General features: G+C 45.9%; 1 protein-coding gene across 1 annotated transcript in view; it reads left to right on the plus strand.

Annotated features, from left to right (window-relative positions):
- Positions 1-479: 479 nt before the first annotated feature.
- LOC124725867 (protein rhomboid-like) overlaps positions 480-16551 on the plus strand; it is a 227118-nt gene continuing 211046 nt past the window's right edge. The window contains exons 1-2 of the mRNA XM_047248460.1: positions 480-548; positions 657-797. Of these exons, the coding sequence (XP_047104416.1) occupies positions 480-548; positions 657-797 (210 nt within the window). The remainder of the gene's footprint in view (positions 549-656; positions 798-16551) is intronic.

Here is a 16551-nt window from a genome sequence, read left to right on the forward strand (position 1 = left end):
CGGCTCCGCTCGGCCGCCACTTGTTTACTTGGATCGCGGCCCACTGTGCCGGAACCGCGTCTGTAGTCCTGCCCACTCGGACGACTCTGCCATTTAGTCTTGCGAGTTTATCGTCTGCAGCCGAACAAATGACCCAGTCTGCTGCTTCGTTAATAAATGTTTTATATTTATAATAGACACAGTGACCTAAGTCAGTAGTGGACAAAAATGGCACGACACTGGTATTCGCTGTTCAAATGATGTCGACTGGAACGCGACCTCTACGAAACGGTGCAGTACTTCGTTCTCATCCTGTTTCTCTTTTGAGACGCCATTGGACTGAAACAGAACTTTCGTCCTCATGCGGACCGTGTAGCACAATTTCTGCGTACGACAGCCAGTGGATGTGTCTCGGGTGTCGGCAAGAAGGCACGCAGCAGTTTCAGCTCGCCTCGCAGAAGAGTGCCGTAACGCGATCGTAGTAGCCACTTGCTGACGCGATGCCACCCAGCCAGAGAGTCACCGGTGGCGAACTGAGTGGCGCCGTTCGTGTGCAGGCGGAGACGAAGGTGCCGTGCGGCGGCGGCGTCGGCGGCGGCGTGATGGAGGCGTCGGCCGCGGAGGCGCTGCTGGTGGCGGAGGCGGCGGGGGCGGCGGCCGGCGACCCCGAGCTGCAGGCGCTGGCGCCCTCGTCCGCCCCCTCGCCCTCGGCTCGCCGGCCGCAGCAGCCGCAGCGCCACAGGCCGGCGCAGCCCCAGGACGGCCACGGCTGTCGCTGGAGGCCGCCCTGGTTCACCATCGCCGTCAGCATCGTTGAGGTCAGTACCTCGAGCTGCCGAGCGTAGCGCGTTGTAACGAGTCTTGCAAACTGCAACATTTAGCACTTAAGCTCTTTAACCCTTTTGCTGAAATAATTTACGAGCCTTGTTGTTGTTGTTGTTGTGGTTTTCAGTCCTGAGGCTGGTTTGATGCAGCTCTCCATGCTACTCTATCCTGTGCAAGCTTCTTCATCTCCCAGCACTTACTGCAACCTACATCCTTCTGAATCTGCTTAGAGTATTCTTCTCTTGGCCTCCCTCTACGATTTTTACCCTCCACGCTGCCCTCCAATGCTAAATTTGTGATCCCTTGATGCCTCAGAACATGTCCTACCAACCGATCCCTTCTTCTTGTCAAGTGTTGCCACAAACTCCTCCCCAATTCTGTTCAATACCTCCTCATTAGTTATGTGATCTACCCATCTAATCTTCAGCATTCTTCTGTAGCACCACATTTCGAAAGCTTCTAGTCTCTTCTTGTCCAAAATATTTATCGTCCATGTTTCACTTCCATACATGGCTGCACACCATGCAAATACTTTCAGAAACGACTTCCTGACACTTAAATCTATACTCGATGTTAACAAATTTCTTTTCTTCAGAAACGCTTTCCTTGCCATTGTCAGTCTACATTTTATATCTTCTCTACTTCGACCATCATCAGTTATTTTCTTCCCAAATAGCAAAACTCCTTTACTACTTTAAGTGTCTCATTTCCTAATCTAATTCCCTCACCATCACTCGACTTAATTCGACAACATTCCATTATCCTCGTTTTGCTTTTGTTGATGTTCATCTTATATCCTCCTTTCAAGACACTGTCCATTCCGTTCAACTGCTCTTACAAGTCCTTTGCTGTCTCTGTCAGAATTACCTATAAAATTTTGCCTATCACCTAAAAAATAAAGAATGATCTGTTGTTACCAATAGATAACAAAAACATTAAATATTTCAGTGTTCCATTCATTGGAAGAGCTTATAAAATTTCCAATCAGTTCAAAGGTGTGGCATCAAAATGAGCTATTACTACAGTTGCGCTCTACCAAAACTACGATTCGGTGGTTTTGGTCCAGTACGTAAATGACGTACCTAGTGAATGGTAGGATTACCAGTATTACTGGTAGCACTGTTAGGAAAGAAACACAAATGCTGTGGGAGAAAAACTGCGAGCCAACGACTTCTCTTTATTTTTGTTTGTTTTGCACGTAATTAGAACCGCTCATCGTTCAGTGTTAGTCCATTGTGTATTTTATTCTTACAAAATATATATTGCATTTATGAGGTAATAAAAATTAGCTCCCCGCGTAGCTCTACCGCATTTATGTAACCAAAGCAACTGTTTTTAATGCAAGTACACTTTACATGCACAAACACAAATAATTTAAGTAAAAATGGAAATTCCGTGTGGCTAGGGCCTCCCGTCGGGTAGACCGTTAGCCTGGTGCAAGTCTTTCGAGTTGACGCCACTTCGGCGACTTGTGTGTCGATGGGGATGAAATGATGATAAGGACAACACAACACCCAGTCCCTGAGAGGAGAAAACCTCCGACCCAGCCGGGAATCGAACCCGGGCCGTTAAGCATGACATTCCGTCGCGCTGACCACTCAGGTACCAGGGGAGGACAATTATCATTGTAATTGTTGTTCTTATTTTGCACTCAATAGAACGTTCTTCATCATGATCTAAGGCAACAGTTTCCTGTTATTACTGATAAGCGCGTAAGTTGTTTAGGAATAACAGAAACGTTTTTCTATATAAGCTCGATGAGGTACTGAACCGTTGTTTGATATGTTTTGGCTTTTCGTTTTTTTTTTTTTCAATTTTACCTGTTTTTGAGAAATTTGCGTTCCCTAGCGCTAAATGAAAAGCCTGTATTGCTTTATTATTTTTGCAACATCTCTCTGTTTGGCGTTACAAATACGTAATTTTCGAGTAAAATGTGAATCAAACATCGGCAGTTTCAGTTTTGCTATAAATACTGTTTTTATGTAACAGAAGGATAACTACGTAGAACAAAAATTTTCCAATGTTATGCGGTTTTTTATATATCCACATTTAGTTTCTAGACGGTTCACAGCTTATGGTTACTAAGAGTATCTAATAAGATACTGATTGCTTATGCAAAACAAACCGATTGTAATGAGTAATGCCCGACAGGCATGCAACACTCCTAATGTACAGGTAGCCCGGTTGTGATCTTAACTGACCAAAGCTACTAGGAAAACTACTGTAATGTACAGTCTACGGTAGCCTACGGTAGTTTCACAACTCTAGCTATTACGTGTCTCTTAAAAGAAAGCATATCCTGCCTCACAGTTGCAACAAGCTTGACAAACATAAACAAACTGGTGTTCCATCGATCACATGTAGAGACTGTTTCGGTTTTTACGCAAATAGGTCATGCAGACTGTTTGCCATACGATACAATGAACGCATGTCAGCTCTTTGGTTGAATATACATCATAAATCTGCAGTGGAAACTCGTCTTCATTACAGCAAACGCGGCATTCCAAACGTCAATAAAGATCTCACATTCTGTCATAGGCAACCTTCAAGCACAAAATTCAATCTCCTAGAGGCACTTGAGATACACAGACAACAGATTCTCAAACTGACTGACATGGTGAATAAACAGACAGGTAGTGAATACAACACATTACTTTCTGTATTGAGTAACGACTGTCCCTTAATACAGCAGACTCACTAGGAGCAATGAACACAATTTCGTTTGCCCTGGCTCAAAAATAAATACGCCCTGACGTGTCCATTTCATTTCACTTACCACGGTCGCTTCCTCTCGCCAACATTACCTGAAATCACATGACTATTGAAAAATTATGACTGAACAAAATGTGTAGCTTGCTTTGTTTTCTGTTCAGACGCAGTATGTAACAGCTTGTCCCACATTCCTCGCGCACTCTCACACGCAACCAACCACGCCTTGACTTATGCTTCAACAGATCTAGCGACGATCTGACTCGCTGCACCAACAGCTTTGTCCCGTATTTTTAGTGCAGCATCTATTTGTGCTGTTGCAGTATCCTCTCACGAATCCCCTGTTTTTGCGGATGGCCAGTACACTCCTCGTGTGCGCCACCTGAAGCGCGTAAAATGCTTTGTAATGCTAACTTCCATATTGTCCCATTTTCAGCCCCACACAGTTTCTCAATCCCATGGAAATACATTGCAGTCTCATAAAACAATTCAGATTTACAGTTGCAAAAATTCCACACCAGAAAGTGCCGGACAATTGCTTACATTCAATACTAGCCGTGTAAATCATACAACACAACTGCGTTTCTGGTCTCAAGAGATGTGCAGTAACAGTACAGTATATACCGGGTGTACAGAAAGTACGGGAACACTTTCACTTATTTATTGCACAAGAACCAAACATTGTACAGATATCATACGTATGTTTTTAATCTATACCGCCACAGCATAGTTCGGTAATTTGCCGATAGTCAGCGCTAGTCGCAAACATGATGAGTTCGGGTGTGGAGCGAGCTTTCTGTGTGTTGGAGTTCGACAAAAACAAGTGCGCTACAGCTGTTCAACGGATGTTTAGAACCAAGTACGGTAAGAAGCCACCAACAAGGAAGGACTTTTACCACTGGCACAACAAATTCGTTACGACGGGTTGCTTGTGCCCGGCAAAGAGAAGCGGACGTCCCAGTGTTAGTGAAGTGAATGTGCAGCGCGTACAAGAGACATTCGTAACGAGTGCGGTGCGTCGTGCATCCCGTGAACTCGAAATGGCTCCATTGACAGTGCGGAAACTCCTGAGACAGAAACTGTCCATGAAACCATTCAAACTGGAGCTAGTGGACAAGCTCAATGACGACGACAAAGACAAGCGTTATGAATTTTGTTCTCCGTTGCAACAATTGAATGAGAAAGGGGGTGGCAATCATGATTGCTTAATTTTCAGCGATGAAGCCACTTTTCACACTAATGGAAAGAGAACAGGCATAACTGTCGAATCTGGGGTACAAATCATCCATACGAATGCATTGAATTTGAGTGTGGTTCCCCGAAGGTAAATGTTTTTTGTGCCTTGTCACGTCGAAAACTGTGCAGGCCATTCTTCTTCGCCGAGAGCACTGTCACTGGATATTCCTACTTGGACATGTTACAGCAATGGCTGATGCCTCAAATGCAGTCGGACACTCCGATCATCTTTCAGCAGGATGGGGTTCCACCCCATTTTCATCATGAAGTTCGTGGGTACCCAAACACGGAGCTGCCGCATCGATGGGTCGGCCGTGCTACAGAATGGGACGGCTGTTTCATGAAATGGCCTCCCTGATCACCAGATTTCACTTCGTGTGACCTTTTTTCTGTGGGGACACATTTAAGATCGGGTGTATGCACCGCCTCTACCACGTGATGTAGCAGAGCTCCGGGAGAGAATACAGGAAGCGACTGCCACAGTCGATGATGCCATGCAGGGACGGGCATGGCAAGAATTCGATTATCATATTGATGTCTGCCGCGTCGCTCATGGTTCGCGTGAATAAAAAAACTTTCAGAGTTTCTCTTCAAAATGCAGTATGTGTGGCATCTGTACAATGTTTTGTTCTTGTGCAATAAATAATTGAAAGTATTCCTGGATTTTATGCACACCCTGTATTTGAGCGGTATATGTTCTGTCGGACATCACATTGACGTTAAATATTATCCGAATTATTTCGGAAATCAATAAGTTACGAGTAGGATGTTAATGGACGTTGAACTTCAGCATGCGATAAGTTGGAAATCTGGGTGATTAGGGACCGTGTCCGGATGGCCGAAGCGATTAAAGCGGCCGATCATGAGAACCGGTAAGCCCGGGTTCGAGTCATGGTCGGCACAAATTTTCAACTTTCGCCAGTGTATTACCAGTGTAGCTGGAGGTCAGGAATTCCCATTCATACCACACCTTTCATTCCCCATTCACTATTTCTTATAAATAACAGTACCCAATTCCTTTCTTGAACCAAGGACTGAGTTCGCAGCCTATTGCAGAAACTCACATAAAAGGGGACAACATGAAGCAAGCGCACAAAATAGTTCTTAGAGCACGACATGTATACAATGAAACAATAAAAAACATCGCATACAGAGATGTGCTACAAGCAAAGAGGTTATTATAAACGTTTCACGTCAACGTCTAGTATTGTTGGTGATGAGACCCAATATGTTAACGCGCACCCACGGCCTAAGTTGCCCCCCTCTACCATCCTCAGTGTGAGCTTTCTTCTATCGTTATTTGTACATCTACTGTGGAACGCATCAGTGTTCTCCATGCCAGACGACAACTGAACCGTGCTCGTGAATGTGTAATTTTACTGCTGTTGCGACAGACATGCCGGCGTCGTTTAACTGCCAGCTCACATGATACTGCTGTTCCTGACTAAACTCAACGTCCGAACGCTAATAACACCCTAATCACCATCTACGTTAACACTGTCGCCGCTGTTGTCACTGCAGTAGCACAGCCCAGTTATTTAAGTTTCTTAGATAATTGTACGAGATATTTTCTTGTTCTTCTTCTTATCATTCTGCATTTCCTTGTTGGAGTACGACAAACATGTCACGGAACGTCGAATTGCTATGGAAAATACTATTTTATTCTCTGACAGTCCGGGACGCCAGTCCTTTCTCTGTTATTCTAACAACATGATTCCTATGAGATGCCAATGCCTGCCTGTGAGATGCCACTCTTCACTTGAACGCTGCAGCAGGGGCGTCCGCCCCCAGAACGCGGCGAAGTAAAATACAGTGATGCAATATGAAAAGTATATAAGTTGTCTATTGATTTAATAATAAAATCTGTTTTAAATGGTTGCCTAGTAACTGTCGTATTAGGCATTTGCCACCATGGTTGCTTTTTCAAGTTTCATACGTCAATACTGAGGATATGTTTTAAAATAAGCCAGTTCTTATAGGGATAAACTGAGATGTAAAGACCACGGGGCAATCTGACGCGCTGGCATTGGGCCAGCTTTGAGTAATCACGTTGCCCATTGTTCACACCAGTTGCAAACGACGGCGGTTATGAAATCACGCCGAGCAGGCATATGAGATCTGGACTCGTGTTTTGCGGATGTAAACAGTATTGTGAATACCATTCCCCTACACCCCCCCCTCCTGCCCATTCTCTCCTGGACAAACAGCAACGTTCAGAGAAACGATGGTCAACCGAGAAATAACGCTACATTTGAATGGCATGCTACACAATGTACTTACGGATTTCTCAAGTCTTAAGTATGAATAAAAGCGAAGCATTTATATGAGAAAGAAGATAAAGTGACTCAAAATAATGGACACTTTTATGTGGTACGTTGAGTATGTACAGTCGAGCTCTGTAGGATGCATCTGGATATCTGTATGTGTTCCTTGTCGTTGAAATGACAAAGAACATTGGTTTCCTATAAAAAGTACTTAATGGGAATTTCCACGAATTGAAGAATTATTTCCAAGTTTTGATGTCTACTTCCTTTTTATTTCTCGGTGTTCTCTTCAGTTCATCTACTGCACGTTGCGTGCTGAATATTCTTACCACAATGTATGTTGTCCGACACGCTCGGCTGGACGTATGTTGCTAAATCAGACGGCCGGGTACGCTACCTGAAAGTCATAGTCCTACCCTCCTAACTACTGTCGTACGTCCTCGTTGTTTCATGTGTGGAACCTGCCCTCTACTCCTGATAAGAATTGCGAGTGGTAACTGTAATCTGCCAGGATCAGTTCATAACCTAATCGATGAAGAATGTCTTACACATTGGTAAGCAGTATCAGACAAAGTTCATCAGAGCAAAGCACACATTGGTAGGCAGTATCAGACAAAGTTCATCAGACCAAAGCACTGACATGACGAACTATGCGGTATATACAAAACAAGGCGGACAGTGGTGCGATGCATAGAGTGACGCTCCAGCCGTTAGCATCGCTCTCACGCTTCTGTAGTGTGCGCTTCAGGGTGCTCGTAGAATATTTAACTCTATTTTCATAGTCATTCAGTTAGGTACGATGACGCTACTTCGCCATTGTAGTGTTCATTATGGATGGTATACCGGGTGATCAAAAAGTCAGTATAAATTTGAAAACTGAATAAATCACGGAATAATGTAGATAGAGAGGTAAAAATTGGCACACATGCTTGGATGACATGGGGTTTTATTAGATTAAAAAAAATACAAAAGTTCAAAAAATGTCCGACAGATGGCGCTTCATCTGATCAGAATAGCAATAATTAGCATAACAAAGTAAGACAAAGCAAAGATGATGTTCTTTACAGGAAATGCTCAATATGTCCACCATTTTTCCTTAACAATAGCTGTAGTCGAGGAATAATGTTGTGAACAGCACTGTAAAGCATGTTCGGAGTTATGGTGAGGCATTTGCGTCGGATTTTGTCTTTCAGCATCCCTAGAGATGTCGGTAGATCACGATACACTTGCGACTTCAGGTAACCCCAAAGCAAATAATCGCACGGACAGAGGTCTGGGGACCTGGGAGGCCAAGCATGACGAAAGTGGCGGCTGAGCACACGATCATCTTTCACGCGTCTAGCAATATGGGTGTTTTTTGGTTCTAATAAAACCCCTTGTCATTCCAAGCGTGTGTGTCAATTTTTACCTCTCTATCTACATTATTCCGTGGTTTATTAAGTTTTCAAATTTATGCTGACTTTTTGATCACCCGGTATAGCAAATACAAGTATTATGTTAAGCGACAGCGATAGTTTTCCGATTGACATACGAAGGGCTGTTAATCGAAGCCCGAATGCTCGCCGCAACTGGAGTGTGGAACGGTTCCATTCAAAAGTAATCACCACACGCATTAAGACATTTATCCCGCTGGTAGACGAGATAATCAGTTCCTATTTCATAAAAAGCAGTCGACCGCTGACGGATCCACAGACAGACCCACTCTTGCGCTTGCTACAAAATGGATGTCCACGCATATCTTTCTTCAGGTCGCCAAAGATGTGAAAATCATACGGTGAAATATCAGGGCTGTCCGCTAACCAAGGTTAGCCTTCCTCCGATTGGCAGTGTGTGGCGGGCGGTATCGTGCAACAGGATGATTCAGTCCGACAGCATTACTGGGCGTTTTGATTTCATGATTTCATGGGGCATCGCAGTTTCTGCAAAGTGCCTTTATAGTACTGCTTACTGATTGCTGTTCCACGCTTGAGGAATTCAACGAGCAGAGGGCCCCTGCAGTCGACGAAGAAGGTCGTCATCCCCTTATCGGAACTTGTGTGAACAGCTGTGACTTACTTTAGCAGGGCGATGTGGAATGTTTCCCCTACTACCTTTGCCCACGAGCTGTCGGAATGCTATTGGCCGGAATCATCCTGTTGCACGATAACGTTCGCCCCCACACTGCCACTTGGACGAAGGGTACATTTCAAAGTTTTGGTTGGAAAACACTGCAACATCCTTCTTACAGTCCGGATCTTTCACCCTGAAATTTTGACATCTTCGATAACCTGAAGAAAGACATGCGTGGATGTCGGTTTCATTCGGCCGAGGAAGTGCAAGAATGGGTGCGGTTGAGGATCCATCAGGGGCCGACAGCGATCTATGAAGCAGGAATTGATCGTCCCGTCTCCCAGTGGGATAAATGTCTTATCGTGTGTAGTGATTACATTTGAATGCAAACATTCCATGGTCCTGTTGCGGAAAGTTTTCGGTTTTTTTTAGAAATTGTTCTAGGGAGAGTCAGAAGAATGAGCAGTTTTCCAAAGTGGCGCTTACCCCGGCATTGCCGGTACCAGGGTGGGCAACGGCTGGAGCGTGAGGCATGGAACAAAGACAGAGAACACACTGTCGGTGCTTCAGAGTGCTTTCCGTGTCTCTCTGCGCAGAACGCATCGTGTAGTCTGCCTTCTCATGTACATCAAGCTATAACCTTTGTAGCAGAATCGCTCTAGCATTTTTCACGTCTGACGCAGCGCAGCTGACAGCAGTGACTCCTCCCTTTTCCTTGCCACCCCTCTCCACCTTCAATTTTCATACCTTGAAACGGTATTTGTCAAGTGTATGTAGCAAGATAAGATCCTATGCTTCACACGGTAAGTCAGTGGCCTATGAATTATTGTTCTTTCTCATTGCACAATGGTGATTTCTTTCTTTCTTTTTTCTTTTCATAATACCGAGAACTGTATTTTAACTTCACATGATGTACATATGATCCAATTCAAACTCCGAGGAAATCTAATGGATAAGGCGAACAGATCAGACGTATTCGAAAGAATCTCACACACATGACAAATAAAGTTGTGAAATCAGGTAGTAACCGCTACTTTCAAGATACATTTACCGGAAAGCACCGATACAGAAAATAAATCATTACACTGTGTGGTCCGGACAAAAGCTACACGATCGGGAAGCAAATACAGATTTCAGCCTTTTGGATAATGATTTCGACTTCAGTGTACTCTGGAAAAGTCGGAGTCTTGCGGTTTTCGAATCCTTTCTTAAAATCAGCTTCCAATAGAGACCGGCAGTTCAGAATCGTCGCTAAATTACGACCAGCACTTAGAAGCGGGAGGTCAGAGTGATTACCCAGAGTTTAGAATACGCAATATCACGCAGGCAAAGCTACAGAATGGGTCCTATATGCTTATCATTCATGCTGTTTCTCTTGACCTTATCTTGATTAACTGTTAATGAACATAATCGGTCGCTATCAACGACGTAATTAAACTTTGTTAGAAATAATGACGAGAAGATTGTTAGGTTTTAACGTCCTACCAACTACGAGCCCATTGGAGTACAACCTCGTATTAAGGAAAGATGTAAAGTAAATCGGCCATGCCCTTTTCAAGGGATCGATCCCAGAATTTGCCTTAAGCGATTTAGGAAATCTCGATAAACCTAAATCTGGATGGGCTGACGGGGATTTGAAACGTCGTCCTTCTGAATGGGAGTCCAGTGCCTTAGGAAAAGGGGGAAGCGACAGTGATGCGCACTGCGCCAAGTCCCCTCCGCCGCACACCGAAAGATGGGTTTTCGGAGTAATGACGTAGATACAGATGTAGAGGAGAGACTCCTCAAGCTCCCTGAGGTATGCCGTAAGCAGCTGAATCCACTCACTGCTGATTACACCGTGCAGAGGTTCCAAATTGCGAGGGAGTTGACTGCTTCGTTTCACTTGCTGTTCCAAATAGTCCCAGTCATTTTGTACTTGTAGGCGACTGAGTGATTTAGCGGGCCACTCGAGGAGCGACCGGATGCCTGAATGATAGTCAAACCAGGAGCGTATGCGTGTAGCCCTCTCAACGGGCTTTTATCATCATGAAAGATGAAAGTACCGCTTATGTTGAAGATGTAGATGAAAGGGCAACCATTGGTTACAGAGAATATTGAAAGCTATTGTAGTTCTAGTTCATGCTAACCATAATGATTGGTCCCAAATCACGGCAGGAATAAGACCCCAATATTTCAGTGAATCACCTCTGGCCTGAAGGACGACCATTACACTTTAGTGTAAACGCCTCATTGCGTCTTCCGTGCCCCCGAGTGTGCATCGTTCTAAAAGAGGCAAAACAGCAGCTCGTTGGACCAGGTTACATGCCTCCATACAGGTGCTATCCAGTTTCTGTTGTTGGGCATATTGAAGGCGTGCAACGTATTTGGCGCTGACAGCAATAATCTTTTGAAAGCTATCGCCATTGAACGGACGTGACAGTCATCTTCAGTCGCTGTCAGTTAGCACATTTTTGCGACCACTGTTCTTACGCTGTGTTACATGTCTGTGTGTGGTGCATTGCTGCTTATAGATAATGTAGACAGTTTGATTTCATACACAAACAAATCAGGAAACTTAATTCGGAAGGGGAGGGGTGTCATATGCATGAGCTTCCTGTCATTCTGTCACGTCGACCTATCTTACGGCGCCGATTGCACGTAACAGACTAGTAGTTTCACGCCACTTCACTGTGATAACTTACGTCACCGCCGGAAGGTCCCGCGCTAGCCTGATACCAGTTCTATACCGTCTACAATGTTACAAAGTGACCAGTGAGCTGTTTTAAAAAGGTGCTAATATTGTGATCCGTTAGGCCTGTTCCAGTCGATGCGTCCACAGGTTTCAGATGTAGGAATACCGCGAGAAATTCATGCTTGAACGTAAATGCAGAGGTTAGCGAAGCCTGCAGATTGCGCTGTTGTACCAGACCAAGAACGGCCCTGTACAATGCCCTTAATACATTGCAAGAGTCAGTCGTGATCAGAACAGTGTTCTGTATAGTTGTGAGTGTATTATATCGGAGTTAAGTATTATGCGAACGTGGGCATATTGTTGGTACCCTTACGGTGGGTGCTTCCGTAACCAAGGTTGTCGAAGTGTTTGGTGTCTCAAGCGGCATGGTATCGAAGCGGAAAGACATCATACGACAAGTCGCAACGCGATGTGTGTGCTGGGTGATCGTGACAGGTGGTCATTCAAGAGGATTCTGAAGAAAAATAAGAGGACACAGCTACAGAAGACAGCGCGGGACTGAATGTTGCACTCACGAACCCTGTCAACACCAAAACAAGAAGGGAACCCCATAAGTAGGGAAGTGGAGGGCGAGTTGAAATTCCATAACTACTTATCTGTGATGCAAATGCTCTTAACAGGAAAACGTGGTGCTGAAGCCATAGAACCTAGACTATGGAGCAATGTAAGGAAGTTATTTGGTCGGATAATTCTTTTTTCACGCTGTTGGCAACTTCCGAAAGTGTTAACGTCCCAAGAGTGAATCATGGTGGCGATTCGATGATGATTCGGGTCACATGGTTACTCTGCAAGGTCGCATTAATGCAAAGGTTTATGTAAACAGTTTGGTTAATCATGTACGCCACACGGTACATTGTTTGTTTCCCAATAGTAATGCTATGTTCCAAGATAACAGAGCACCTCTTCACATAGCTCGCATCGTATAGGACTGGTTTCGTGACCACGATGATGAATTGTAACGTCTCCCCAGGCCACCAGAATAAGGAGATCGCAACATTAATGCGCCTTTGTGGTCTGCTTGTTTGCTATCCACGTTGTTCAACGTTGCCTGTACTTGGCACTATTTTGCAGGAAGAATGGTATAAGATTCCTGTGGTGACATCCGAAGAACGAGGTCCCATGTCGAAGCCGATGAAATCAGAAGCAGAGACAATCGCTGCCACACGCAGCAAAGAATTAGGTGTCAGCGAAGACACACTCTCAGTATGTTCTAGAGGCCACCGCAGCAGTAAGGTTACTCACGTCAGAGCGCAGCGCCGCTTTCCCCCTTTGCAAACGTTGTCTAAAACGAGCACGTCGTCGTACTCCAGATCCAACATCGCGAGTCGTGTTAGAAGTCAGAACGGTTTATAGTCAACTGAGCACTGGGATGAGACTGTCATTCTGTACCGTTATCAATGATAAGTTACGTGCTCAGCCACAGTGGCATATACACACATGAAAAAAAAGTTTTGCATCACCTCGGTTCCGAGAGTTCCGGAAACTGTACAGTAAATTGGAGTAGAGATCAACATAAATAAGATTTCCGCCCTTTTTATTGCTCATGAAAACCACACATTGCATGTTGTACCACCACACACCCAGACGTTCAGAGGTGGTGGTCCAGATCAGTGTACACACCGGTACCTCTAATACCCAGTAGCACGGCCTCTTGCATTGCCTGTATTCGTCGTTGCATACTATCCACAAGTTCGTCAAGGCACTGTTGGTCCAGATGGTCCCACTCCTCGACGGCGATTCGGCGTAGATTCCTCAGAGTGGTTGGTGGGTCACGTCGCCCATAAACACCCCTTTTCAACTATCCAGGCATGTTCGATAGTGTTCATTTCTAGAAAACATGCTGGCCACACTAGTCGAGTGATGTTGTTATCCTGAAGGAAGTCATTCACAAGATGTGCATGATGGGGGCGCGAATTGTCGTCCACGAAGACGAATGCCTCGCCAATATGCTACCTGTCGGTCGGAGGATGGCATTCACGTATCGTACAGCCGTTAGGGCGCCTTCCTTGATGAGCACCAGCGGCGTACGTCGGCCCCACGTAATGCCACCCCAAAACAGCAGGGAACCTCCACCTTGCTGCAGTCGCTGGACAGTGTGTCCAAGGCGTTCAGCCTGACGAGGTTGCCTCCAAATGCGTCTCCGACGATTGTCCGATTTGAAGGCATATGCGACACTCATCGGTGAAGAGAACGTGATGCCAATCCTGAGCGGTCCATTCATCATGTTTTTGGACCCATCTGTACCGCGCTGAATGGTGTCGTGGTTGGAAAGATGGACCTTGCCATGGACCTCGGGAGTGAAGTTGCACATGATGCAGCCTATCGTGCACAGTTTGAGTCGTAACACGACGTCCTGTGGCTGCACGAAAAGCATTATTCAACATGGTTACGTTGCTGTCAGAGTTCCTCCTAGCCGTAATCCGTAGGTAGCGGTCGTCCAATGCAGTAGTAGCCCTTGGGCGGCCTGAGCGAAGCTTGTTATCGACATTTCCTGTCTCTCTGTATCTCCTCCATGTCCGAACAACATCGCTATGGTTCACTCCAAGACGCCTGGACACTTCCCTTGTTGAGAGCCCTTCCTGGCACAAAGTAACAATGCCGACGCGATCGAACCGTGGTATTGACCGTCTAGGCATGCTTGAACTACAGAGAACAAGAGCCGTGTACCTCCTTCCTGGTGGAATGACTGGAACTGATCGGTTGCCGGACCCCCACCGTATAATAGGCGTTGCTCATGCATAGCTGTTTACATCTTTGGGCGGGTGTAGTGACATCTCTGAACAGTCGAAAGGACTGTGGCTGTGATACAATATCCACATTCAAAGTCTAACGTCTATCTTCAGAAGTTCTGGGAACTGGGGTGATGCAAAACTTTTTTTAATGTGTGTAAGAGACTTTCCTGTGGACGTGGATTACTATCGAGATAAGTATTTCAGACTGTGCAAGTTTTAATAAAGCGATATAATATTTTGCGTGTTGTAGACCTGCTCTACCTCCTCCAGAAGTACACCTGGAGACGCTAGGAGACACTCCAGTGCCGAAGCGAATGTCTGAAATGTTTTTCGGTCCGGACTGCAACTCCTCTGAGAAACACACCGCTCTTGTTTTGAATGCCAAGGGGTTTCCTACACCATTTTGGGCATGGTAATATGCTGTGTTTTGGGTGTTTCCCTATTTTTGTCCACCCCCTGTATTTGCCTGATAGATCGCGCGTAGAAAGGAATTCTTTGGCTGCCGAGAACTGTGCGACGAAGAGTCTTCTCTGTAGTTTCGTAATGTCACATCAGAGAAGTTGCTAAGAGGCCGCCTTGAGTTGGTGGTGTTTGAAGTGCTGGCTTTGAGCCGGCGCAGACGTGCTCCACATTACGCTCGTGCCTGCAGGCCTCGCTTCCGCCCGGCTCGCCGTGTTTGGACGCGCAGCCGGTACGTCACCGCAGAGGAGAGCCGCGATGTTTATTTTCCGCGTCCCGCTTCTTTCTTGCGCGCTGCACGTTTTTGCCACCGGCGCGTGGCCTCAGCGCGATGCATAAATAACCTCGGCGGCCGCTCGCGCACAGTGCCGCGCCGGTGTGCCGTCGGCTGGAGGGGCGCTGCGATCGTTGTCCTCGGCTGAATTGTGTGCACCTCCGCAAACTCCTCCCCCTCCCCCAACCCTGCTTTTGTGCCCGCCTCTTTCTTTGTCGTATACGTCGCTAGTCGACTTCAAATTCCGCTGTTAGGCGCCGTTATCGATTCTCGGCGGTACGATTAAGAAGACTTAGAATTTTACATTTAGGAGCAACGGCAATATACGGCCACTGCAACTGGCTAAAATGAAACGAGTACGTAAATTTATCGATGCGTGAAAGTTCACTTCCACTAGATTGTTAAACGCGTCCTTGTGTTCGTTTACACGAGCTTTGCGTAGGTCAGAACATCAGGCTTTAATACTGACAAATAAAGGTAAAGCACTCAGAACACAAGATCGTGTGTCAGTGTAACTTCGTACACGCACGCACCCTCGACGAGTGCGTAAATGACGAACTGCAATTCTCTGTGAGAAGTAGAACAGACGCCAGAATGAATCAATTTCTTCAGTTTTGTTACCACGTTCGGTAGGTTATGTAAGAGTCAGACGTTGAGTGATTACTGTGACGTACAGGGAGATAGCGCAAAATGATGTGGGACAGTATTATGAGCACCTGACAGAGTCTGAAAGCCCGGGCAGACGTGTTCAGGGTCAAAGTACCGGCTGACCGCGTCCACAAGAGAGGGTCGTCTCCGTGCCCACCAAGCACGTAGTAGCTCCGTCATACCTGTGCCTGTCATCCAGAAAGAAGTAATGTACTCCCAGCAACATTCTGCGTCATCCTACATCTACTACATCTACATTTATACTCCGCAAGCCACCCAACGGTGTGTGGCGGAGGGTACTTTACGTGCCACTGTCATTACCTCCCTTTCCAGTTCCAGTCGCGTATGGTTCGCGGGAAGAACGACTGTCGGAAAGCCTCCGTGCGCGCTCGAATCTCTCTAATTTTACATTCGTGATCTCCTCGGGAAGTATAAGTAGGGGGAAGCAATATATTCGATACCTCATCCAGAAACGCACTCTCTCGAAACCTGGACAGCAGGCTACACCGCGATGCAGAGTGCCTCTCTTGCAGAGTCTGCCACTTGAGTTTGCTTAACATCTCCGTAACGCTATCACGCTTACCAAATAACCCTGTGACGAAACGCGCCGCTCTTCTCTGGATCTTCTCTATCTCCTCTGTC

Source organism: Schistocerca piceifrons, chromosome 1, assembly GCF_021461385.2.
Source record: "Schistocerca piceifrons isolate TAMUIC-IGC-003096 chromosome 1, iqSchPice1.1, whole genome shotgun sequence".
NCBI lineage: Eukaryota > Metazoa > Arthropoda > Insecta > Orthoptera > Acrididae > Schistocerca > Schistocerca piceifrons.